The following is a 27,671-nucleotide window of genomic DNA, read 5'->3' as shown; positions in this document are numbered from 1 at the left end:
ATGGATCTAAAAAGCGTTGTTTGGGACAGTTTGTTCTCTGCCAAGGATGTGATTGGTAAGTGTGAGGCCTTCAAAGGAGAAATTTTAAGAGTGCAGTGTTTGTAGGTTCTTGTCAGGGTTAGTCAAAGTGAGTAAGAATAAGGAACCTTGGTTCTCCGGGTATATTGGAAATCTGATAAAGAAGAAGAGAGAGGTGCGTAACGTGTACAGACAACAGGGAGGAAATAAGATGCCTGAGGAGTATAAAAAGAATAAGAAAATACTTAAGAAAGAAATCAGGATGTCTAAAAGAAAACATAAGGTTACTTTGGCTGTCAGGGTGAAGGATAATCCTAAGAGCTTCGACATATGTTTAGAACAAAAGGAGAGTAAGGGATAAAATTGTTCCTCTTGATGATCAGAGTGGTCGGCTATGTATGGAACCAAAAGCAATGGGAGAGGTATTATTTTTCTTTTTTGCAAATGTGTTTGCTATGAAACTGAAATGGAGTCTATGGAAACAAGGCAAACAAGTAGGGAGATCATGGAACTTACACAGATTAAAGAGGAGGAGGTGCTTGCTGTCTTGAGGCAAATCAGAGAGGATAAATCCCCAGGACCTTACAGGCTATTCCCTCGGACCTTGAAAGCGACTAGTGTTGAAATTGCAGTGGCCCTGGCAGAAATATTTAAAATGTCAATATTCACTGGTCAGGTGCCAGAGGATTGGAGGATAGCTCATGCAGTTCAGTTGTTTAAAAAAAAAGTCTCAAAAAGTAAGCCGGGAAATTATAGGTCAGTAAATTTGACAATGTTAGCAGGTAAATTATTGGAAGGAATACTAAGAGATAGCATTTACAGGTTTTTGGTTAGACAGGGACTTATTAGAAAAAGTTAGCATGGCTTTGTGCGTGGTAGGTTATGCGTAAACAATCTATTACAGTTTTTCGAAGAAGGGTCCAGGAAAGTGGCTGAAGGGAAGGTAGTGGATGTTGTATGCATGGACTATAGTAAGGTCTTCGACAAAATACCGCATAGATGGTTAGTTAGGAAGATTCAGTCGCTGCATATACATCTAGAGGTGGTCAGCTGGATTAGACATTGCCTCAATGGAGGAATCCAGAGAGTGGTAGTGGAGGATTGCTACTCTGAGTGGAGGCCTGTATCTAGTGGTGTGCCACAGGGATCAGAGCTGTGTCCATTGTTATTTGCCAACTATATCAATCTGGATGATAATGTGTCAAATTGGATCAGCAAATTTACTGATGTTACAAAGGTTGAAGGTGTAGTGGACGGTGAAGAAGTTTTTCAATGCTTGTAGAGGGATTTGGACCAGTTGCAGAAATGGGCGGAAGAATGGCAGATGAAATTTAACGCGGGCATTTATGAGGTATTGCACTTCGGAAGGGCAAATCAAGGTAAGATCATACAAGGTAAATGGTAGGACACTGAGGAGTGCAATAGAACAGAGGGATCTGGGAGTAGAAATACGTAATTTCCTGAAAGTGGCGTCACAGGTGTCTAGGATCGTAAAGAAAGCTTTTGGTATATTGGCCTTGATAAATCAAAGTACTCAGTATACGAGTTGGAATGTAATGGTGAGGATGTCTAAGACATTGGTGGGACGGAATTTGGAGTACTGTGTGTAGTTTTGGTCACCTATTTACTGGAAGGATATTAATAATGTTGAAAGAATGCAGGGAAACTTTACAAGGATCTTGCTGGGACTTGAGTTACAGAGAACGGTCGGATAGGTTAGGACTTTATTCCCTGGGCAGTAGGAGAATGAGATGGATTATGATGGATATAGGTATAGTGAAAGCAAGCAGGTTTTATTTCCCACTGATGCTAGGGGAGACAAAAATCAAATTCATGCATTAAGGATGAAGGAGGAAAAGCTTAAAGGGATCCATATGGTGGCGTGGGATCTCCTTCGCGCACGGAGTGGTGGGAGTGTGGAATGAAATGCCAGATGAAGTGGTGAATGCGGGCTCACTTTTGACGTTAAAAAATAACCTGGACTAGGATTTGGATGAGAGGGATTTGGTGGGATATGGCCCAGGTGCAGGTCTGTGGGCCTAGGCGAAAGAAATGTTTCTGCACAGCCAAGAAGGACCAAAAGTCCTGTTTCTGTGCTGTGATGTTCTATGGTTCAATGGATGCAGGAAGTTGTGGTGAAAGTGTCGCGCTGTGTCTGAACACGGAAGTGTGCGACGGGACAGTGTGGAGGGGGCATCACACTCTTTCTGACCGGGGGAATGGTAAATGAGACGGTGTGGAGGAAGCGTCACTCTAGTTCCGACCACGAGAGTGTATAATGAGACGGTGGGTGAGTGAGCGCACACTATGTCTCACTCCGGGAATGGGTCGTGGGACAGGTGCTTCACTTATGTCGAACACAGGGAATGTTGGTTCGGACGGTGCGGATGCGTTCTCTTTCTCTCTCTCTCTCTCTCTCTCTCTCTCTCTCTCTCTCTCTCTCTCTCTCTCTCTCTCTCTCTCTCTCTCTCTCTCTCTCTCTCTCTCACTGTCACACACACACACACACACACACACACACACATTTCACGCGGGTTAGAGGCTTTCCCGGCAGAGAAATTGGGAGATTGTGACGCAGAGAGAGAAATGATAGACAGAAGGTGATGGAGGCTTTTTGTGAGAACCGCTGAAGTCCGTCTGTTGAGCTGAAGTCGCTGCTATTTTTATTTTTTGCTGTCTACTCGGCGGCCCAGTCAGTGTAGCCGCACGCTTTCAATACTTCTCTGAAGTACTGGTAAACCGCAGCTTATGTTCTCATGGGCTAAGAGACTCAATACTCAGTCAAGGCTCAGCGTGTGTTGGTTTCCTGTAAACTTCAATATCTAAATGTCCGCATTCTTTGATCAGGACTATACTGTTTCAAAATGACATTCTAATGTTCTGACATCTTCTTTGAGTGAGTGTGTGATGGGACATTGTAGAGTTTGTTGGTGAACTCGAAATCTGTAACGCAAAGGCGTGGAGGTGCCTTCACTGTGTGTGATTCTGGGAATCTGTGCTGAGAGAGTCTAGAGGAAGCCTCACTTTGTCTCTGACCACGGGATTGCTTGATAAGGTAGTGTGGAGTGTGCTTTATACTGTGTATGACCCCGGGAGTGTGTGATGGGAAGGTGTGGATGGAGATTCAATCTGTATCTGACCACGGGAGTGTGTGATGGTACGGTGACGAGGGAGATTCTATCTGTATCTGACCCCGGGAGTGTGTGATGGGACGGTGATTCACTCTGTGCCTGACTCCCGGAGTGTGCGAAGGGACGGTGTGGCGGAAAATTCCCTTTGTGTCTGACTCCCGGAGTGTGTGATGGGACACTCTAGAGGTTGTTGGTGAACTCGGTATCCGTAACGGAACGGTGTGGAGGGAGATTCACTCTGTGTCTGACTCAGGGAGTGTGTGATGGGATGGTGTAGAGGGAAATTCACTCTGTGTCTGATCTTGGGTGTATGTGATGTGACGGTGTGGAGGGAGATTCACTCGGTGTCTGACTCCACGAGTTTGTGATGTGGCTGTGTGGAGGGAGATTCACTCTGTGTCTGACTCCACGAGTTTGTGATGTGACGGTGTGGAGGGAGATTCACTCTGTGTCTGACTCCACGAGTTTGTGATGTGACGGTGTGGAGGGAGATTCACTCGGTGTCTGACTCCACGAGTTTGTGATGTGGCTGTGTGGAGGGAGATTCACTCTGTGTCTGACTCCGCGAGTTTGTGATGTGACGGTGTGGAGGGAGATTCACTCTGTGTCTGACTCCACGGGTTTGTGATGAGGCTGAGTGGAGGGAGATTCACACTGTGTCTGACTCCACGATTTTGTGATGTGTCTGTGTGGAGGGAGATTCACTCTGTGTCTGACCCTCACTGACGTGTGTCCAGCTGACCCTGATGTACTTAATTTCGAGACATTCCCTGAACCCTCGGTCGGGACAGATCGAGGTCAGTTTCATCTTTATCGGTTTAAACCTCTTTAGCTGACGTGTCCAATCCTGTCGAGAGATCTCAGAGCAAACTTACAGTTGACTCCAACGATTCCCTGTTTGAAAATAACACGGAGGGAACGCGTGAGAGATGCGATGACGGGGAAATTCCCTTTGCTTTTCCGTGCGGAGCTTTGCATGTCGGTGGGAGAGACGGTGAGTAGCGTGGGCGGTATAAAACCTTAAGCCCTCTCTCCCTTTTCTAACCCCACTCTCTTTTTCCTCTTTCGCCTTCTGTCATCTCCCTCTCCTTCTCTCACCCCGTCTCCTCTCGCCGTCTCTGCACTGTCCCTCACTCACACTATTTCCCCTACTGACTCCCACAGTGCCCTTCTATTTGCCCTCTCTCATTGCCCCGTCACTCCTTTATCACAGTTACCGTCTCCATCACTCCTGGTTTCTCCATCGTACTCTTTTTATGTCTCTCTGTTAACTCTCATTCCAACCCGCCACATCTCCCGTTCTTCCTACCTCTCTATCCGTTTGTCGCTCATCTCCCCTCGCTCCTTTAACTCCTTTCTAAACACCCCTCTCTCCCCGTCGCTCTCCCCCTCGCTCTTTTCCCTCTCTGAAATCCCCTTGTTCTCTCTTTCCTATCATTCTTCTACCCTCTCTCGCTCTCCCATCTCATTTCGCTCTATCACCTTCACACTCCTCTCTCCCCGACTCATTTTCCCCTTCCTCCTCCCACTCTACCCATTCTTTTTCTCGCACTTTCATGCCCAATGTCCTCATCGCTCTCTCCCCACTCTGTCTATTGTTTTCACCTTCACTCTATCCCCACGTCTCTGTCCTCTCTCTCTCCCCTCTTCTCACTCACACTCTGCCGCTGTCTCACCCCTTCTCACCCCTTACGTATCCCTCTCTCTCTTCTCTCAACCCCCCTCTCTTCTGTCAATTACCGATTACCTCTCCTATTCCCTACCGCTCTCACTCTCTTCTCATCCGCCTGACCGACTCTCTCCCCCAGACGGTCTGAACTCCACTGACTCTGCGCTGAACGTTCGGAAAGAGGAACCGCTCATCGATGTGGATGAAGAACCTCCCATTTCCCCGGGACCCGACGGGCTGTCAACCACAGCACAAACAGGTCAGAGTTCACAATGATGACGTCATTCTGGAGGGGTCACGTGCCATAATCTCAAGAGTCCGTGTTTCTATTGCATCTGTATCGACCACGTCCACTGTCAGCTCAGTCCATAGACTGACCACCGTCTGGGTAAAAAAAAAGTTATCTCTCGGCTCCGCAATTCAATCCCTTTCTCCTCTCATCTTAGCCTTGTGCGCTCTGGGCCTCGAGAGTGTAGGAACAGACGTATGGGAGCAGGGAGAAAAAGAAGGCTGTAAATGTATTTGTCCTGCTGGTGATAAACAGAAAGGAAGTGGTGGAAAATTTCTTAAATGCATTTATTTTAATGCTCGAAACATTGTAAGAAAGGTGGATGAGTTTGGAGCGTGGTTTGATACCTGGAAATATGATGTTGTAGCAATTATTGAAACATTGTTGCAGGAGGGGTGTGATTGGCAACTAAATATTCCTGGATTTCGTTGCTTCAGGTGTGATAGAATCGGAGGGACAAGAGGGGGAGATGTTGCGTTGGTTGTCAGAGAAAAAGTTACAGCGGTGCTCCGACAGGATAGATTAGAGGGCTCGTCTAATATATTACAGATGTGTTGTAGACCACCTAATGGACAGCAAGAATTGGAGGAGCAAATCTGTAAGGAGATAGCAGATGTTTGTAGTAATCACGCGGTTGTGATTGCGGAAGATTTGAATTTTCCGCACACAGACTGGGAAGCCAATACTGTAAAAGGAATTGATGATTTGGATTTGTAAAGTATGTACAGAATAGAGTTTTTTGCAGCAATGTATAGAGGTACCGATCAGAGAAGGGGCAGTGTTGGATCTTCTATTAGGGAATGAAATAGGTCGGGTGACGGAGGTATATGTTTTGGGGAGCACTTCGGTCAAGTGATCACAATGCCATTAATTTTAATATAATTACGGAGAAAGATTGGAATGGACCCAGAGTTGAGATTTTTGAGATTTTCCATTGGAGAAAGGCTAACTTTGAAGCGTTGCGAAAGAATTAGGAGTGGATAGGGACAATTTGTTTTATGGGAAAAATGTAATAGAGAAATGGAGGTCATTTAAAGGTGAAGTTTTGAGGGTACAGAATCTTTATGTTCCTGTTAGGTGGAAAGGAAAGGATAAACGTTTGAGAGGGCCATAGTTCTCAGGGGATATTGGAAGCTTGGTTAGGAAAAAGAGAGATATCTACAATAAACCTAGGCAGCATGGAGTAAATGAGGTGATCGAAGAATATAAAGAATGTAATCTTAAGAAAGAAATTAGAAAAGCTAAAAGAAAATACCAGGTTGTTTTGGCAAGTACGGGGAAAATAAATCTGAAGGGTTTCTACAGTTACATGAATAGCAAAAGGATAGTGAGGGATAAAACTGGTCCCTTAGAGAATCAGAGTGCACAGCTACGTGCGGAGCCGAAAGAGATGGGGGAGATTTTGAACAATTTCTTTCCCTCGGTATTCATTATGGAGAAGAATACTGGATTGTATAAGGTAAGGTAAACAAGTAGTGAAGTTATGTAAATAAACGGTTAAAGCGGAGGAAGTACTGGCGCTTTTAAGGAATATAAAAATGAATAAATCTTCAGGTGCTGACAGGATTTTCCCTAGGACCTTGAGGGAGGTTATTGCAGAAATATCAGGGGCTCTGACAGAAATATTTCAAATGTCATCAGAAACGGGGATTGTGCCGGAGGATTGGCGTATTGCTCATGTGGTTCCATTGTTTAAAAAGGGTTCTAAGAGTAAACATAGCAATTATAGGCCTGGCACTTTGACGTCAGTGGTGGGTAAATTAATGAAAAGTATTCTTATAGCTGGTATAATAATTATCTGGATACAGAGGGTCTGATTAGGAAGATTCAAAGGATTTGTACGTGGAAGGTCATGTTTGTCACATCTTATTGAATTTATTGAAGAGGTTACGAGGAAAGTTGACGAGGTTAAAGCGGTGGATTTTGTCTATATGGACTTCAGTAAGGCCTTTGACAAGTTTCGCATGGAAGGTTAGTTAGGAAAGTTCAATCGTTAGGTATTAATATTGAAGTAGTAGAATATATTCAAAAGTGGCTGGATGGGAGATGCCAGTGAGTAGTGGTGGATAACTGTTTGTCAGGTTGGAGGCCGGTGACTAGTGGTGTGCCTCAGGGATCTGTACTGGGTTCAATGTTATTTGTCAAATACATCAATGATCAGCATGATGGGGTGTTAAATTGGATTAGTAAATATGCAGATGATACTAAGTTAGGTGGCGTTTTGCCTACTGAAGTAGGTTTTCAAAGTTTGCAGAAAGATTTAAACCATTTAGAAGAGTGGGCTGAGCGATGGAAGATGGAGTTTAATGTTGATAAGTGTGAGGCGCTACATTTTGGTAGGAATAATCCAAATAGGACATACATGGAAAATGGTAGGGCATTGAAGAATGCAGTAGAACAGTGTGATCTGGAAATAATGGTGCATAGTTCCCTGAAAGTGGAATCACACGTGGAAAGGGTGGTGACGAAAGCTTTTGGTATTTTGGCCTTTATAAATCAGAGCATTGAGTATAGGAGTTGGGATGTAATGTTAAAATTGTACAATACATTTGTAAGGCCGAATTTGGAGTATTGCGTACAGTTCTGGTCACTGAAATATAGTAAAGTTGTCAACAAAATAGAGAGAGTACGGAGAAGATTTACTGGAAGGTTGCCTGGGTTTCAGCACCTAAGTTACAGGGAAAGATTGAAGAAGTTAGGTTTTTATTCTTTGGAGCGCAGAACGTTGAGGGGGGACGATAAAGGTATATAAAATTATGAGAGGCATAGATAGAGTTGACGTGTATAAGCTTTTTCCATTGAGACTAGGGGAGATTCAAACAAGAGCACATGAGTTGAGACTTATGGGGCAAATGTTTAAGGGTAACCTGAGGGGGAATTTCTTTACTCAGAGAGTGGTGGCTGTATGGAATGAGCTTCCAGTAGCAATTTTAGAGGCATGTTCGGTATTGTAATTTAAAGCAAAATTGGATAGGTATATGGACAGGAAATGAATGAAGGGTTATGGGTCGGTGGGATTAGGTGAGGGTAGGCTTTCGACAAGGACTAGAATGACCCAGATGGCCGGTTTCCGTGCTGCAATTGTAATATGGTTATATGGTCAGGTGGTTATTCTGCAAGTCTGGGGAAATAACTGTACGCATTGACCCCTCGTGGTGTTATACGTCTCTGTGAGGTCATCACTACGCTCCAGGAATTGAAGTCCCAACCTGTCCGACCTCTCTCCTTTGATCAGTCTCCCGAGTCCGGCAACATTCTCGTTCTCTTCCTGCTCTCTCATCCACTCTTACATTGCACTCCTCACTCTCTCTGACCAACTCCTACCCTATTCTCCTCCTTTGCTCGCGTCATGTTTCTCCCCCACCTCTCTCCTGCACTCCTACAAATCTATGGCCTTCTTTCTCCACATCCGTTCCATTCTTCTCCGTCGTCCCACCCTCACCCACTCCCACCACACTCTCTCCTCTCCCTATTTCCTCTCCCACCCTTTCTCTCGCCCGTCTCTGTCCGTTCTCTCTAAAACAGCCTCCGCGTTTCCTCAACCTTCTCCCTCGTCGCCATCGACTCTCACGTCAATCCTCTGCCCAGTGGTTCCCGATACCCCGGTCCTGAGGAACGTCTGTGCTCATTCACCCAGCCTGCGCCCGTCTTAGTTTTATACAATTCTGTAAGGTCGCCCCTGCGCTCCAAGGAATCAAGTCCCGACCTGCCCGACCTCTCCGCATGCCTCACTCCCCCGAGTCCAACATCCTCGTAAACCTTTCAGCACAGTGGCCTTTCCTATATCAGGGCGACCGACACTGAACAACAGCGGCGTTACTGGACATATGCAACGTGATCTCCCGACTCCTGTACCATCATCTTCCATCTCAGTGTACCATCTGAGAAATTGTTAAAGTCTAGGTAGATGACATCTACTCCCCGGGCCTGATCAGTCCTTCCCGATTATATTATCCCGGCGACTCTCCCTCGGTCTCAGGCCATCCGTATCTCTCTCCCTCCTCCAACTTCCACCATCCGGATCTTCGCCCTCCCGCCCTCTCTCACCGCTCCTTTCTTTCTTCGTCCCTCCAGTCCTCTCTTCCATCTCCCAGAGTGATCTACCATCTGGGATCTTGTGACAGTATTTGTCAGTGTACATTTTACCAACCAATCAGTGAATCAGGTCCTACGCAATCAAATCGGTCAGTCTAATCCCCCCTGACCCCATCCCCTTATACAGTGGAACCCAAAAATAGCTCATTAAAGACCCTATCCATCACGTCTGGTACTCTGCCCTAAAGAGCCACCATGCTGTCTTACTCCAAAGATGGAAATATGACGTGTCTACATCCATGGACACTGTCTACATTTCCTGCTGTCTCCGTGAAGTAACCAGCATAAACGTAGACCCCCACCCAAACCCGCCGCACTCACTCCCATCGGGAAGAACGTTACGGAAGCTCGTCCCACCGCTCTCAAGGACGGCTTCTGCCCCGTTTTTATCGGATTATCGAACGGCCCCCTAGGGCAACGTGGAGGGAGCTTCAGTCGATGACTGACCCCAGTCGTGTGTGATAGGACCATGGGTTGGGAGCATCACTCTGCCTCTGACCCCAGGAGTTTGTGATGGAACCGTGCGGAGGGAGATTCACTCTGTGTCTGACCCTCAATCTTCTGTGTCCAGCTGAACCTGATGTGCTGTACGCGGATGTTAATTTCAAGACCCTCTCGGCAACCCGGGTCCGGACTGATCGAGGTCAGTTTCATCTTTGTTACTTCGTCCCTGTTTAGGTGACGTGTCCAATCCTGTCGAGAGTTCTCAGGGCAAACGTCCAGATGACCCTAATGATTCCCTGTTTGTGAATAACACGGTGGGAACGCGTGAGAGATGCGAAGGGGGGTGGATTTTCTGTTTGAGGATCGGTGAGGAGTGCTGCACCCTGGGAGGGGCGAATTAGAGGTAGCGCCGTGGGATGGATTGTGGAGGGAGTGCTGTGGCAAGATGGCATGGTATGCAGAGGAAGGCGCAGCGAGGAGCAAGCGATGTGGTGAATGGGTGGTGGAGGTCAGTTAGATTCATGTTGTAGTGAGGAAGCAGGACTGTTTGTGAGACGCGGAGAAGCAGCTCGGTATTAAATCTTAACTCCCTCTCCCTTTTCTAACACCACTCTCTTTTCCCTATTTCCCTTCTATCACGCCGTCTCCTCTCTCGCTCCATCCCCTGTCTCTCCCTTATACTATTTCCCCTACTGTATCCAACTGTCCCGTACTCTCCGTCCTCTTTCATTGCCCCCACTCCCTCCGCACTCTCTTCTATCACAGCCACCGTTTCTAACAATCTCGAACTCCCTCTCTATCGCGCTTTCCTTGATCACTCTCATACCCCCGTCAACCACGCCTATTCTTCCCATCTCTCACTGTCTCGAAATTTGCCACTCATCTCCCCTCCACGCTTTCTCTTTCTCTCCATCCATCTCTCCCGCTCCCCGACGTTCTCCCAGCTTGCAATTTCCCCTCATTGAAATTCTCTTGTTCTCGCTTCCCCATCCCTCTCCCACTTCCGCCCGACTTCCCTCTCACTTCTCATTCCCCTCCATTCATCTCTCACGCCTCTTACTCCGCTCCCCTCGACACTCTCTGCCCCCTTTCCCTTTCTCTCCCCGTTCTTTCGCTCGCATTTTCCTGTCCAATGCCCACATCGCGCTCTCCCCTCTCTGTCCGGCGTTTTCTCCTTCTCTCTTCCACGTCTGTCCTCTCTCTCCCCGCTCTCCCTCACCCTCTATCTTGATACCTCATACCCTCTCTCCCTTCACTTTCCCCTCTGTCTCCCCGACTCCATCCCCCATTCCCTCCCGCTCTCACTCTCTTCCTAATCTGCCTGTCTCTCTCTCTTTTCCTCCCAGACGGTCTGAACTCTACCTACTCAATGCTGAACTTTCGGAAAAAGAAACCCCGTATCGATGAGGACGAAGATCCGCCCATTTCCTCGGGACCCAGCGGGCTGTCAACCAGCGCACCAACAGGTCAGAGTTCACAGTGATGACGTCATTTTGGAGTGGTCAGTCTCATACTCCTAAGTGTTTCTACTCCATCTGCTTGGACCACCTCCTCTGTCAGCTCGTTCCATAGACTGACAACCATCTGGGTAATGATAGATTGTCACACGGGTCCCAATTAAATCCAATTTCTCCTTCAACTTAGACTTGTGCGCTCTGGTCCTCGATTGTCCAAGTCTGTGGAAAATAACTGAACGCACTCACCGCTCGTGGTTTCATACGCCTTTGTATGGTTACCCCAACACCCCAAGAATTAGAGTCCCAACCTGACCGATCTCTATCCATAAATTTCTCCCTCCAATCCGGTAACATCCTCGTTCTCCTCATTTTCTCTGCTCTACTCTCACTCCCCCATCTGCCCACACCACGCACCCCTCTCACTCTGCTCCTCTGCTACCCCAGTCACCTCCACTACTCGGTTCCCGATTCTCCCCAACTAATCTACTACAAACATTTCCCCATCTATTCACCAGTCTCTCCCCATATCCCCACACTTCCTCCTCCGCCCCACTCTCCGTCTCTCTCTCCACCCCTATACTCTCACTCTCACTTTCTATTTACCCCTCTCGACCCTGTCTACCTCCTTCCTCTCTAACACCACTCCCTCACACATCTCTCTACTTTCACGCCATCGACTCTCACCTCAATCCTGTGCCCTCTGGTTCCTCATACCGCGGACCTGAGGAACGTCTGTGCTTGTACACCCTGCCTGCGCACCTCGAGGTTTTATACAACGCTGTAAGGTCACCCCTGCGATACAAGGAATAACATCCCGACCTGCCTGACCTCTCTCCATGCCTCACTCCCCCGAGTCCAACATACTCTTAAACATTCCGGCATCGTGGCCTTTCCGTCATCAGGGCGACCGATACTGAACAAGAGCGGCGTCACTGTACATCTGCACCGTGACCTCCCGACTCCTGTACCATCATCTTCCAGAATAGTGTACCATCTGAGACATTGTTAAAGTCCAGGCAGATTACATCTACTCCCCGTGCCTGATCTGTCTTTCCCGATCATATTAGCAGGACAACTCTGTCTGGTCTCAGGCCATCAAGTATCTCTCTCGTTCCTCCATCTTCCAACTTCAGGATCTCCCCCCTCACTCCATCTCTCACCGCTCCTTTCTTTCTTCGTCCCTCGCTTCCTCTCTTCCATCTCCCAGAGTCCACTACCATTTGGGAACTTGTAACAATATTTGTTAAAGTCAGTGTGCATTTTAGAGTCAGTGTGCACCTCTCAGTGTTAAAGTCAGTATGCACCTCTCAGTGTTAAAGTCAGTGTGCACCTCTCAGTGTTAAAGACAGCGTGCACCTCTCAGTGTTAAAGTCAGCGTGCAACTCTCAGTGTTAAAGTCAGTGTGCACCTCTCAGTGTTAAAGTTAGCATGCACCTCTCCTGTTTGTGATGTACAAAGAACCTTTCAAACAAAGAAAACATACAGCACATTACAGGCTCTTCAGCCAAAAAGTTGAAACGAACACGTCCCTACCTTCCAACGACCAAGTCTTTACACAGAACCCTCTATTTTCCTAAGCTCGATGTAGCCATCCATGAGTCCTGTGAAAGACCCTATCGGTTTCGCCTCCACCACCCCTTCCTGCAGCCTCACCACTCTCTGAGTAAAAAAAAATCTTACCCCGACACCTCCTCTGTACCTACTTCCAAGCACCTTAAAAGCATGTCCTTTTCTGCGAGCGATTTCAGTCCTGAGAAAAAGCCTCTGACTATCCACACGATCCATGCCTCTCCTCATCTTGTGCCCCTCAAATCTGGTCACCTCTCATCCTCCGTCGTTCCAAGGAGAAATGTTGATTTCACTCAACCTATTCTCATAATGCATGCTCTCAAATCCAGTAAACAGTCTTCTGAATCTCCTCTGCACCCTTTCTATGGATTCTACGACGTTCCTGTAGTGAGGCTACCAGAACCGAGCTTAGTACTCCAAGTGTGGTCTGACCAGGGTCCTATATAGCTGCAACATTAGCTCTCAGCTCCTAAATTCAATTCCACGATTGACGAAGGCCAAAATAAATTTACGTCTTCTTAATCACAGAGTCAACCTGCGCAGCTTTGAGATAGGACCCCAAGATCCCTCTGATCTCCACACTGCCCCTAGTCTTACCATTAGTACTGTAATCTGCCATCGTATTTGACCTATCAAAATGTATCACTTCACACTTCGCTGGGTTGAACTCCATATATCATTTCTTAGCCCGGTTTTGCACCCTATCAATGTCCCGCTGTAACATCTGACAGCCCTCCAAACTATCCACAACACCTCTAAACATTGTGTCATCAGCAAACTTACGGACCCATCCCTCCACATCTTCAACCAGTTAATTTATAAGAGTCACGAAGAAGGTCCCAGAAAAGATCCTGTTGCACTCCACTGGTGACCGAATTCTGTGCAGAATATGACCCGTCTGCACCCACTCTTTCCCTTCTGTGGGCAAGCCAGTTGTGGATCCACAAAGCAATATCCCCTTGGATCGCATTCCTCCTTACTTTCTCAGAAAGCCTTGCATGGGCTACCTTATATAATTATTTGTTGAAATCCATCAACTGTTCTTCCTTATCAATGTGTTTAGCCACATCCCCACAAAAATTCAATCAGTCTCGCAAGGCACGATCTGCCCTGTACAAAGTCATGCCGACAAACCCTAAACATATTATACCTCTCCAAATGTTCATAAATCCTGCCTCTCAGGATACTCTCCGTTAACTTACCAACCACTGAGGTAAGACTCACTGGTCTATAATTTCCTGGGTTATCGCCTCTCCTGTTTTTGAATAAAGGAACGACATCCGCAAACTTCCAATCCTCCTGAACATCCCACTTCTCCATTGATGACGCAAAGATCATTGCCAGAGCCTCAGCAATCTCTTCCCTCGCCGCCCACAGGAGCCTGAGGTATATTTCGTCCGGTACCGGAGATTTATCCAATTTGATGTTTTCCAAATGCTCCATTACATCCTCTTTCGTAACATCTACATACTCAGGCCTTGCAGTCTGCTGCAAGTCATCACTACAGTCACTAAGATACTGAAGTCAAGTATACATTCAGTAGCTCCTATTTTCTTATTAAATATTTATTGTGATCTTATGGTCGTATGCTGTCTCCACAGCTGCGGTAGAACTGGAGTCGAAAGTGAAGATCGGAAATAGACCGTACCGTCTGATCTGCCTCCTCTGCCTAGTTACATCCGCCCTCATCGTGACTGTGGCCAGTCTCTCGATCTATGGTGAGTGGAACCGTCTCCGAATGGAGATAGACCGTAAATAAAGAGAGTGGAATATATTGAGATTGTAAAACACAACAGTGAAACCAACCCCCTTACTGTAACACCGATGGAAGAAGGCAGCATACATGAAGATTAGGAAGAAAGGATCAGATGGTTCTATTGAGGAACGTAGGTTAGAAAGAAAAGAGATGAAAAAGGGGATGTAGACAGAAAGGAGGAAGCAAGAGAAGGTTTTGGCCAATAGGGTAAACCCAAGGTATTCTTCAATTATGTGAAGATCAAAAGGATGACAGGAGTGAAGGCAGGAGCGATTAGAGGTTAACGTGGGAAGATGCGCCTGGAGACTGTGGAAGTGAGCGAGGTCAATGAATACTTCTCTTCGGTATTTACCAAGGAAAGGGAATTTGATGAGGGTGAGGACAATATGAGGGAGATTGATGTTCAGGAGCATGTTGATACTAAGGGAGAGGAGCTGTTGTAGTTGATTAAATACATCCAGACGGATAAGTCACCGGTCCATAATAGAATATTCCCCAGGCTGCTTCTCGAGGGGAGAGAAGAGATTGTTGAGCCTCTGGGTAGGATCATTATGTCCGCGTTGTCCACGGGAATGGTCCGGGAGGATTGGAGGGAGGCGCATTTTGCCCTCCTGTTCAAATAAGGAGGTAGGGATAGTGCGGGTAATTATAACCCAGTGAGTGTTCCGTCCGTGGTGGAAAAGCTGTTGGAAAAGATTCTTAGAGATAAAACCTATTGGCATATAGAGATCATGGTCTAAACAGGGACAGTCAGCTTGGTTTAGTGAGGGGCAGATGTTGTCTAACAAGTCTGATATAATTATATGAGGAGGTGACCAGGCATATAGATGTGGATAGTGCAAGTGGTTGTGATATACATCGAATTTAGAATGGTATTTGATAAAGTTCCACACGGTAGAGCTTATTTAGAATGTCAAAAGGCACGGGATCCAGGGACGCTTGGCCAGTTGGATTCACAATGGGCTTGCCTGGAGAAAGCACAGTGTCGTGGTGGAGGGAATGCAGACGAATTGGATGGCTGTGACCAGTGGTGTTGCACAAGGATCGGTTCTCGACCATCTGTTTTTCGTGATTTTATTAACTACGTGGATGTGGTGGCAGAAGGGTGGGTTGGCAAGTTTAGAGACGAGACAAAGGTTGGTGGTCTTATGAATAGTGTTGAGGATTGTCGAAGATTGCAGAGGGAATTGATGGGTTGCAGACGTGGGCTGTTTTTGTGGCACGTGGATTTCAACCCGGAGAAGCTTGAGGTGGTACACTTTGGAAGGGCAAACTCCAATGCAGAGTGTAGAGTAAACGGCAGGATACTTGGTAGTGTGGTGGAGCAGAGGGAACTGGGTGTACATGTCCACAGATCCCTTAAAGTGGCCTCACAGATAGATAGGGTAGTTAAAACGATTATGTTTGTTAGCTTTCATAAGTCGAGGGATAGAGTTTAAGAGTCGCGATGCAATGATGCAGCTCCATAAAGATCTGGTTAGGTCACACTTGGAGTACTGGTGTCCCCTTCTGATCTCCGCACTGTCGGAAGGTTGTGGAAGCGTTAGAAAGGGTACAGAGGAGATGCTGCCTGGTTCAGAGTGTAAGCATTATGATCAAAAATTAAGAGAGCTATGGCTTTAGTCTTTGGAGGGAAGGAAGATGAGACAAGACAAGATACAGGTATACAAGATATTAAGAGGAATAGATAGAATGGACAACAAGTACCTCTTCCGCAGGTCACCACTGCTCAAAACAAGAGGATGTGGCTAGGGGTGGGATGTTCAAGGCGGATATTAGAGGTTGTTTTTTTTTTTTTACTGAGAGAGTGGTTGGTGAGTGGAATGCACCTCCTGTCTCAGTGGTGGAGGCAGACACACCAGTGATATTTAAGAGACTACGAGACAGGTATATGGAGGAGTTTAAGGTGGTAGGTTAGAGTGAAGGCAGCGTTTAAGGGGTGGGAACAACATTGTGGGCCTGTACTCTGCTGTACTATTCTATGTTCTGTAATACGGACAGACCCCAGACCGTGATAAAAACACAGCCTTTACCGTAACGCAATCAAGTCTCACGTTGAGACCGACACGCCATTAACCATCACATCAACAATGCTGTTACAGTAGCACGGTCACAAACTTCAACGAGACCCAGATACTCTCCTCACCGCGACAATGACACGACCGTCGCCGGAACACAGACGTGGCTGTCACACTGACGGCAACGTACCTCTCACTGTAATATCGACATGCCCCTGACGTTGCAATGATACATTTCTTAACAGTGACACCGACACACACCTCACAGTGACACCGACACGCTCTTCACCGTGACACTGAGGTACCGTACATCGTGACACGTTCACCCACCTCAGCGTGATCCTCTCGGCATCGCATCGTGACAAAGACTCACATGTCACTGTAACACCACTTACCGAGACTGTATCACTCCTCAACATAACACTGATGCACCTCTCACTGAGGCAATTACCCTGACCTCACCCTGACACAGGCAACCCCTCACCAGATACCGACAGCTAAATTCACAATGACACAATGAGATCGACATAGAACTATCCGTTGCACCGACACACACCTCAGCGTGTCACTCTCACACACACAGTGGCCATTACACTTCTCTCACCGTGGCACTGACGGACCCTTCACTTTGCAACCAGCTCACCCCACACCATGAGACCGTGATACGTCATTGTCACCTCTCGCCGGGGCACGGAGACACCTATCACAGTGACGCCGGCACGTTCCTCACAGCAACTCGGACATGCCCCGCACGATACTGACGCAGACCCCCATGGTAACAACAAAACCTTCACCGGGACATTGATATATCCCCTAGCGTGATATAGACACGACCCTCAAGGTGGCGCCGACAACTCTCACTGTGTCCAGAGCATATCCTTCACTGTGACACCCTTCACCGTGACACTGACTCAACACTGTGTGACCCGTTCGGTAGCGTGACGCTGACTCACGTAAATGCAAAACATTCTCACCATCTCTCTCAGTGTCTCAGGTTCGTCAGTCTAAGATCACCTCCGACCGAAACTACAATGAGTTAAACTCAACCCTTCAATCCAAGCTTTCTGCGCTCAACTCTAATCTGTCCGTTCTTCGTCACCAGTTCACTGAGATGGAGACGAAGTACAGATTTGCAAACGAAACCAAGGCTCAAATCTGTGAATTGTTGACCAGCAGAAGAGGTGAGGCATCATCCCCCACTTTCACCCGTTCCTCATCACAGGGCAGGCATGGAGAGAGGAAGCGTCACTCTGTGCTTGACATCGGGAGTGTGTGAAGAGATGGTATGGCGGATGATTCACTCTGTGTTTGACCCAGTGAGTGTGTGATGGGGCTGCATGGAGGGAGTTTCCCGTTGTCACTGAATCTAGGAGAGTGTGATGGGACGTTGTGGAGATGGATTCACTCTATGTCTGAACACCGGATTGTGAGACGTAACATTACAACTTCACTTTATGTCTCACTCCGGGAATGTCTGATGGGACAGTATGGATCCAGCTTCACTCTGTGTCTGACAGCGAGACCTTGTGATGGGACAGTCCCCAGAAAGATTCACCCCATCTCTGACCGCTGAAGTGTGTCATGGGAGAGAGCGTTTCATTCTGAATCCGGGCGTGTGCGACGAGACAGTGTAGCGGGGGCATCACTCTGTGTCTGAATCCGGGGTTGTGTGATGGGACGATCTGGAGGGAGATTCACTCTGTGTCTGAATCCGGGGGTGTGTGATGGGACGGTGTGGTGGGAGATTCCCGCTGTTTCTGAACCCCGGGAGTGTGTGATGAGACGGTTTGGAGGGAGATTCACTCTGTTTCTGACCCCGGGACTGTGTGATGGGACGGTGTGGAGGGAGATTCACTGTGTCTGAATCCGGGAGTGAGTAATGAGATCGCAGAGAGAAAGCTTCTGTGTCTGAATCCCAGAGTGAGGTATGGGACGGAACAGAGGGAACATCACTCTGTGTCTTATTCTGTGTGTGTGTGATTGGACAGTGTGGAAGGAGCATCACTCTGTGTCTGACTCCCGGAGTGAGTAATGGGATCGTGGAGAGACACCGACTGTGTCTGACTCTGGGACTGTGTGAGGGGACAGTGTAGAGGGCCGTTCATTCTATGTGACTTCGTACTGTGTGATTGGATGTTGTGGAGCGAGTCTGAACCGTCAATGTGCCATGGGAGAGCGTGGGCACAACTTCGCTTTGTGTGTGAGCACAGTTGAGCGTGAGGGGACGTTTGAGAGAGATCTTCACTCTGTGACTCGCCAGGAGGAGTGTGATGTAAGGAGGGCGTAAGGAGGGAGATTTACACTGTGATATGCTCGAAAATGTGTGATGGGACGGTGTGGAGGGGGGTGGGGATGAGCATCGCCCGTTCTCTGACCCCTGGGTTATTTGATGTCACCTGGTAGAAGGAGGTTCATACTGAGTCTGACCACGGGAGTATGCGGCGGGATTGTACAGAGAGTGTTTAATTTCCTATCTGACCACGGGGAGTGTGTTGGGGAAGTGTTGGGGATGCTCACTCAGGGTTTGCCCGCAGGTCCTCGTGATGGGAGAGCATGCAGTGAGCTTCACTCCATGTTTGACCCAATGAGTGTGTGATAGTGTGGTGGAGAGAAAGCTTCAGTCTGAGACCGAGCCCGGTCTTGTGTGATGGGACAGAGTGGTAGGAGAATTACTCTGTGTTTGACACTGGGAGAGTATAATTGGATCGTCAAACAACAGCTTCATTCTTCATTTGTCCCTGAGAGTGCGTGACGTGACGTTGAGGATGGAACACAAATTTCTGTCTGCCCAGTCAGGCAGTGTATGGTTGAATGGTCTGCAGGGACCTCTACTCTATAACTGACACGGGAGGCTGTAATGGGACGGTGCCGAAGTAGTTTCATTGCGATTCTGTCCTCGGGTGTGTGTGATGGGACGGTATGGTGGGTGATTCACTCTGATTCTGACCCACGGAGTGTGCGATAGGATGGTGTGGACGGAGATTCACTCTGAGTCTGATCTCGGGTGAGTGTGATAGGACGATGTGGAGGGAGATTCACTCTGTTTCTGACACCGGGAGAGTGTGTTAGGACGGTATGGAGGGAGATTCACTCTGTGTCCGACCCGGGGAGTGTGTGATGGGACGGTGTGGAGGGAGACTCACTGTGTCTCTGACCCCGGGAGTGTGTGATGGGACGGTGTGGAGGGAGATTCACTTTGTGTCTGACCCCGGGTGTGTGTGATGGGACGGTATGGGGGGAGATTCACACTGTGTCTATCCGTAAGAGCGTGTGATTTGACAGTAAGCAGCGTGCAGTTTGAATCCATGAGTATGTGATGGGGCCGTAGCAAAAGAGAGCTTCACTCTGTGTCTGACCCCAGCTGGGTATGATGTAATAGTATGAGGGATTTCCGATCTATGTTTACTCCTGGATTCCGTGCTAAAGGAGAGACCCTCAGTGTCTGGCAACGGGTTGCGTGATTGGAAATTGTGGAGGGAGCTAATTCATATGTCTCTCCCCGGGAGTGTGTGATGGGACAGCAGGAAGTGAAATTCTATTTCTGTCCATCCCTCAGGATCTCTGTGAGAGTATGGCGGAAATGAGCTTTTACCTGACTCCTGAAGATTGTGATGGGGCGGAATTGAGGGAGCTACACCTGGTCAGGGGTCCCTCGAATGTGTAATTGGGTGCCGTGGCGGGAGTTTTAATTTGATTCTGACAGCAGTTGAGTGTGATAGGACGGAGTGAACGAGCTTCAGTTTGATTCTGACGACGGAAACGTGTGATAGAAGGGTGTGAGGGTAGTTTGTATTTGACCCGGGGAACGTATAATGTGGCAGTTTCGAGGGAGTCTCACCCTGTTTCTGACCCCGGGAGTGTGTGATGGGACAGTGTGGAGTGAGCTTTACTCTGTGTCTGACACACTGTGTTTGCGATGGGATGCTATGCAGGGAGCATCACTCTGTGTCTAAACCCAGGAATGAGCATTGGGAGAGTGAGGAGGGAACTTCACTCTGTCTTTTACCGGAGTGTCTGATGGGACAGAGCAATACGGAGCTCACACTGGGTGAAACCCCTGGGAGTGTGATGGGACTGTATGGAGGGAGTGTCACTCTGCGTCTGACCTCTGTGTGAGTGTGATGCAATACTATGGAGGGATCATCACTTATATCTGACCCCTGGTGTGTGTGATGGGGCGGTGTGGAGGAAGATTCCCTCTGGCTCTGACCAGAGGAGTATGTGATCGGACGGTGTGGGGGGCGATTCCCTGTGTTTTTCACCCTGCGAGTGTGTGACGTGAACATGTGGAGGGAGCTTCACTGTGTGTCCGACCACAGGAGTATGTGTTTGGACGGTGTGGAGGAAGCTTCACTCTGTTTCTAAAAGGAGTGTGTGCTGGGACGGTCTGGTGGGAGCTCCACTGTGACCGGTCCAAGGACTGTGTTATGGGACAGAGTGGAGGGAGATTCTTGCAGTGTTTTCCCCCTGGAGTATGCAATATGACGGGGTGGAGGATGCTTCACAATGTCTGACGCCGAAAGTGTGTGATGGAACAATGTGGAGAGCGCTCCTTTCTGTGTCTGATCCCGGGAATGTATAATGGGAGGGTGTCGAGGGAGCTTTACTGTGGGTCTCACCCCGGGATTGTGCGATCGGACGGTGTGGTGGGAGCTTCATTCTATGTCTGACCACGGGAGTGTGTGATGGGACGGTGAGGATCGATCTTCCTTCTGTGTGTGATCTGGTAGTGTTAAGGGACCGGTAAGGAGTGGGTTTCATTCTGTGCTTGACTAGGTGTGCGTGATGGGTCAGTGAGGAGGCATCTTCTTTCTATGTTTGACTCACAGTGGATGCAATGGACCGTACCCAGGGAGATTCACTGTTCCTTCTCCCTATTTTCCAGAGCAAGAGTGTCTCCAGTACTGGATCGGAAATGAAGGCGGCTGTTATTTTATAACTACGTTGAAACGTTCCTACGATAAAGCAATGCAGTATTGCTGGGACTCTGATTCTAAACTTCTTGAAATAAATTCAGCCGAAGAAGCGGTACGTGTCAGATTGACGGAAGATAAATCCGCACCAGAGTGAAGCTCCCTCCACACCGTTTCATCTCACACTTCCGGTGTCAGACACAGTGAGAAGCTCCCTCCTTCTAGTTCCAGGACACACTCCCGGTGTCATAAACGGAGTGAATTTCCTTCACACCGTCCCGTCACACATTTCCGGGGTCAGACACAGAGTGAAGCTTCCTCCACACCGTCACCTCACATATACCCGAGGTCCTACACAGAGAGATCCCTCCATACGGTCTCATCACACACTCCCGGTTTCAGACACAGAGTGAGGATCCCTCCACACCGTGGCATCACATTGTCCTGTGGTGAGACACAGAATTAAGCTTATTCAATACCATCACTTCATTCTCTCCACGGGTCAGTCACGGAGTGAGGCTCCCTCCACACCGTGGCATCACATTCTCCTGTGGTGAGACACAGAATTAAGCTCCTTCAATAACATCTCTTCAAACTCACCAGGGCTCAGACAGAGAGTGATTCTCCTGACATTTTGCGCGAATTCAGTCATTAATGATAACAATTTAATTTCACAGAACTTTGTTAACAAAGCTATCAGCGAACAAGACAGTTCATACTGGATTGGAAAATGCAAAGACGGGTAAGATTTGGGATCTTGTAAGCTTTTGGGAGAAAGTGGGTCGTCGGATTGATACAGGCTGCGAGAGGCGAGTGGGCAGTGGATTGATTTTGAGGACTGTCACAGGCTGCAGGAAGGTTGTGTGCAGTGATATTAGATGTGGTCAGACACGAGTTGCTAAAGGGAGTGGGCATTGGTACGAGTTAGGGCTCTGACAAGGGCTGTGGGGAGAGAGTGGGTAATCGGGGCGTTTTGGAGAGAGGAAGTTCTGCGGTGAGAGAATGGGCAATTGGATTTGTTTCGGGATCGACACGGACTGTTGGTCGAGAGTTTGCAGTAAAACTAATATAACCATATGACAATTACAGCACGGAACCAGGCCATCCCGCCCCTGCTAGTCCGTACCGATCGCTTACTGTCCAAAACCTATCTATTTTTCTTTCAAATGACAGAATCAATCCTGCCTCTACCACTTCTACTGGAAGCTCGTTCCACACAGCTACCACTCTCTGAGTAAAGAAGTGTTGCCCTTAAACTTTTCCCTGTTAACTCTCAACTCATGTCCTCTTGTTCGAATCTCCCATACTCTCAATGCAAAATGCCTATCTGCGTCAACTCAACCTTTCCCCTTCATAATTTTAAATACCTCCATCAATTCCCCTCTCACCCTTCCACGCTCCAAAGAATAAATTCAACCTTTCTCTGTAACAGGTGCTGAAACACAGGTAACATTCTAGTAAATCTCCTCTGTACTCCAGCTATTTTGGTAACATCTTTCCTATAATTCGGTGAAAAAACTGTACGCAAACCTCCAAATTTGGCCTCACCAATGCCTTGTACAATTTTAACATTACATCCCAGCTCCTATACTCATTGCTCTGATTAGCTTTCATCACCATAATATACACATGAGGTTCCACGTTCAAGGGAAAAAGGCACCATTATTCCTAGATCACTCTGTTCTACTGCATTCCTCAATGCCCTACCATTTACCATGTATATTCTATTTTGATCAGTCCTACCAAAATGTAGCAACTCACTCTTATCAGCATAAACTCCAGCTGCCATCTTCCAGCATACTCCATCTTTATGCCTAGATCTCTCTGCAGGCTTTGAAAACCTACTTCATTGTCTACAACGGCACCTATCGTAGCATCGTCTGCATACGTATTAATCCCATTTCCCACCCCATCATCCAGATCATTAATGTATATGACAAACAACATTGGACGCAGTAGAGATCCCTGAGGCGCACCACTAGTCACCGGCCTCCAACGTGAGAAACAGTTATCCACCACTACTCTCTGGTATCTCCCATCCAACCACTGTTGAATCCATTTTACTACTTCAATATTAACACCAACGATTGAACCTTCCAAACTAACCTTCCGTGTGGAACCTTGTCAAAGGCCTTACTGAAGCCCTTATAGACAATTTCCACTGATTTTCCCTCGTCAGTTTCCATCGTCACCACTTCAAAAAATTCAATAAAATTTGGCAAACATTACCTTTCAAGCGCAAATCTATGTTTACTGCTTTTAAACAGACCCTTTCTCTCCAGATAATTATATATACCATCTCGAAGACTATATTCCATTAGTTTACCCACCACCGACGTCAAACCTGCACGCTTATAATTGGTAGGTTTACTCTTAAATTTCTATTTAAACAATGGAACCACATGAGAAACACGCGAATCCTCCGGCACCATCCCTGTTTTCTAATGACATTTGAAATATTTCTCTCAGAGTCCTTGCTATTTCTACACTAACTTATCAGGGCCCGGAGACTTTTCCACCTTTTGTATTCTTTAAACGCTTCAGTACTTACTCTTCTTTAATCATCATAGCTTCGATAACTACACGACTTGTTTGCCTTATTTTTATAATTCAATATCGTCCTCATTCAGTAATGATGAAAAGAAATTGGTCAAAATCTCCCCCATCTCTTTTGGCTCCACAAATAGCTGTCCACACTGATTCTCTAAGGGATGAACTTCATCCTTCACTATCCTTTTGCTGTTAAGAAATCTGCAGAAACAGTTCGGATTTATTTTCACCTTACTAGCAAAGAAACCTCATATATTCTATTAGCTTTCTAATTTCTTGCTTAAGATTCTTTTTATATTCTTTATATTCTTCGTGCACCTCATTTACTCCATGCTGCCTATATTTGTTGTAGATATCTCTCTTTTTCCGAATAAGGTTTCCAATATCCCTTGAAAACCATGGCTCTCTCAAACTCTTAAGCTTTCCTTTCAACCTAACAGGAACATAAAAAATTCTGTACCCTCAAGATTTCAACTTTAAATGACCTCCATTTCTCTATTAGTATCTTCCCATAAAACAAATCGTCCCAATCCACTCCATCTAAATCCATTTGCATCTCCTCAAAGTTAGCCTTTCTCCAATAAAAAATCTCAACTCTGGGTCCAGTTCTATCTTTCTCCATAATTATATTGAAACATTGTACTGTGATCACTGGACCCGATGTGATCCCCAAATCATAGCTTGGTCACCAGACCAATCTCATTTCCTAACAGTAGATCCAACACTGCCCGTTCTCCAGTTATTACCTCTATGTAATTAAAAAAATATTTATCCAGCACACATTTTTAAAACTCCAAACCATCCAGCCTTTTAACAGAATCGACTTCCCAGTCTATGTGTGGAAAATTAAAATCTCCTACAATCACTTCAAATACCTGCTATCTCCTTACATATTTGTTGCTCCAGTTCTGGCTCCCCATTAGGTGGACTGTAACTGTTACTACACCATTCCCATTCCTCAATTCCACACAGATAGTCTCCCTAGACGAACCCTCGAGTCTATCCTGCCTTGCCACCTCTGTAATATTTTCTTTGACAAGCAATGCCACTCCTCCCACACTTGCCCCTCCGATTAAATCACACGACAAGCAAAGAAATCCACGAATATTTAGTTGGCAATCACACCCCTCCTGCAAACATTTTTCACTAATTGCTACAGCATCATATTTCCAGGTATCAATCCATAATATAAGCTCATCCACCTTTCTTACAATTCTGCTCGCATTAAAATAGATGTATTTAAGAAACTCTCCACCTCTGCCTCTCTGTTTATACACAACAGTACAAACAACTTCATTATCTTTTTTCTTCCTTCTCCCCTATATCTTTGGTCTGTGCGGTCCTCTTCTCTATCTCCTGCATATCCTTCCCACAGACTGGCTACCAGCCTGCTCTATTTGTGAACTAACCTCCTCTGTACTAGGTTCTGCAAATTGATTCCCACCCCCAGCCATTCTAGTTTAAAGTCTCCCCGGATGCCTTAGCAAACCTCCGGGCCAGGATATTTGCCTCCCGAGGATTCAAGTGTAACCCATCCTGTTTGTACAGGTCACGCCTGCCCCAAAAGAGGACCCAGTAACCCAGAAACTTGAATCAATGCCCCATGCTCCAGTACTTTTGCCACGCATTTATCCTCCAACTCATTCCATTCCTACTGTCACTGTCGCGTGGCACAGGCAGTTTTCCCGAGATTCCTGCCTTTGCGGTCCTTCTTCTCAGCTCTCTTCCTTTCTCCCTATCTTCGCCTTTCAGCACAATTTCGCTTTCCCTACCTATGTCATTGTAACCGATATGTACCACGACTTCTGGTTACTTACTATCCCACTTCAGGATATCCTGGTCGCGATCAGAAACATCTCGGACCCTGGCACGAGGGAGGCAAACTACCATTCAGGTCTCCTAACTGCGTCCACAGAATCGCCAATCCGACCCTATAACTGCCGAGTCCCCTATTACACTGCCTTCCTCTTCCTTTCTCTGCCCTTCTGAACTACAGGGCCGGACTCTTTGAGCCGGTGGCAAGGCCACTGTCGTTTCCCCCAGCTAGGTTGCTCCTCGCCCCCCCAACAGTACTCAAACTGGAGTACTTATTGTCAAGTGGTACAGCCACTGGGGTACTCACTAGTACCTGACTCTTCCCCTTCCCTCACCTAACCGTGACTCACCTCTCTGCCTCCTGTGGCTCTGGTGTGACCAACTGCCTGTACCTCATCTCTATCATCTTCTTCCTCTCCCGGACCAGACGAAGTTCATGGAGCGACAGCTCCAGTTCCCTAACACGGTTCCTTAAGAGCTGCAGCTCGGCGCTCCTGGCGCAGATGTACACGTCCCGGGGGCTGGGAGACTCCAGGACCTCCCACATCCGAACAGCGAGAACAACAAGCTGCCCTCACACTCATAAATCCCCCCTTTCCTCAAATAGCAGGGATAATTAGAAACTGAATCTACCTTGCTTCGCCCGATTCCACCTAAGCCCGTTGACGCAAAGCCCTTAAGCCTTCACTCTGCTCCCGGCTCACTCCGCTGCCCGCTGTATAAAGCTGTGGTCCTTACAAATCTTCCCTACGTCACTGCCCAACGTCACACGCCTGCGCAGTCCCGCTTCTCTTAAGTCCGATGAGAAGAATAAAAAAATAAAAATGGCTCGCGCCGCACTCCCGTTCTGATCGTCAGACTTCCTTCTCCAAATGTGGGAACTGACATGGGCTGTGGGAAGAGAGTGCGGTGTGGGAGTCTTTTGGTGATTGGCACAGATCATTAGGGAGAAGGCTATGCAATGGGATTATGGGGACTCGCACGGGACCGTGGGGCTATGGTGCTCTTTTGGGAACTGACCCAGATTGTGGGAGAGAGTGAGGCAGTGGGGGCAATTGGGGCTTGGAACATGTCTATGAGCGGAGAATGAGGGAGGGATGTACTTTGGGGACAGATACAGATCTGAGCTGAGAGAATGGTTCAGTGGGAGTACCCTGGGGACTGAGACACGTCCGTGAGGAGAGCATGGGAAGCGGGAGATGCTTTGGTGATTGACACAGGTCTCTACGAAAAGGGTTGGGCTGTGGGATTTTTTCAGGGACCGGCACGGGAGAGAGTCAGGCAGTGGGTGTAGCTTGGACTAACAGCGATCTGTGGGGTGGCAGTGCTGAGTGTGAGTGTTGAGTGTGAGAATTTAGGCAAAAAGCACAGGCCTGTGGGGAGAGAGTAAGGACTGACATGGGGCCTTGGGAGACACTGGCGCTGTGGAAATATTTTGGGGACTGACACGGGCCTGTGAAGAGAGGGTTGGGTACTGTTATTATTCTGGTCTCTGACACAGATGTGGGTAGAGAGTGGGGCAGGGATTACTTTGGTGACTGACCCAGGGCTGTAGGGAGTGAGTGGGTCAGTGGGAGTATTCTGAAGACTGACACAAGGCTATGCTGGGAAACTGGAGCTGTGGGAGATGTTAGGGTGCCACAGATCAATGGCGAGGGAGGGTTTCAGTGGTTTTGGGGACTGACTGCAGGAGGTTCGTTGAAATTTTTTACCTCTCTTTGACAGGAAATTCGCTTCGAATGTCCTGTACCGGATGACGGGATCAGACCCCGAGTGCGGTGTATGTACACATGACTCTGAGCGTAAACCTTGCGATCAGGTTCATACAGGCTTCATCTGTGAGAAGTCCGGATATTTGTTTCCGGATATTTATGAAATGATAAAGGATCTCTGTCGGCAACCAGTGGGACCGACTTGAATACAATGATAACACCCTCTTTCTCCTCC

General features: G+C 47.5%; 1 protein-coding gene across 1 annotated transcript; it reads left to right on the top strand.

Annotated features, from left to right (window-relative positions):
• LOC132389193 (uncharacterized) lies at positions 1-27,642 on the top strand. The gene is made up of 9 exons (XM_059961650.1): positions 1-55; positions 3,982-4,143; positions 4,958-5,077; positions 9,774-9,845; positions 10,993-11,112; positions 14,274-14,390; positions 21,332-21,474; positions 22,037-22,101; positions 27,450-27,642. The coding sequence occupies exons 1-9, from the start codon at positions 1-3 to the stop codon at positions 27,640-27,642; spliced, it is 1,047 nt and encodes a 348-aa protein (XP_059817633.1).
• Positions 27,643-27,671: the final 29 nt, after the last annotated feature.

The sequence above is a fragment of the Hypanus sabinus genome, unplaced genomic scaffold (genome assembly GCF_030144855.1).
Source record: "Hypanus sabinus isolate sHypSab1 unplaced genomic scaffold, sHypSab1.hap1 scaffold_496, whole genome shotgun sequence".
In the NCBI taxonomy this organism is placed as follows: domain Eukaryota; kingdom Metazoa; phylum Chordata; class Chondrichthyes; order Myliobatiformes; family Dasyatidae; genus Hypanus; species Hypanus sabinus.
Note: the sequence above shows the minus strand (reverse complement) of the source record. Positions and strands in the feature narration are given on the sequence as shown.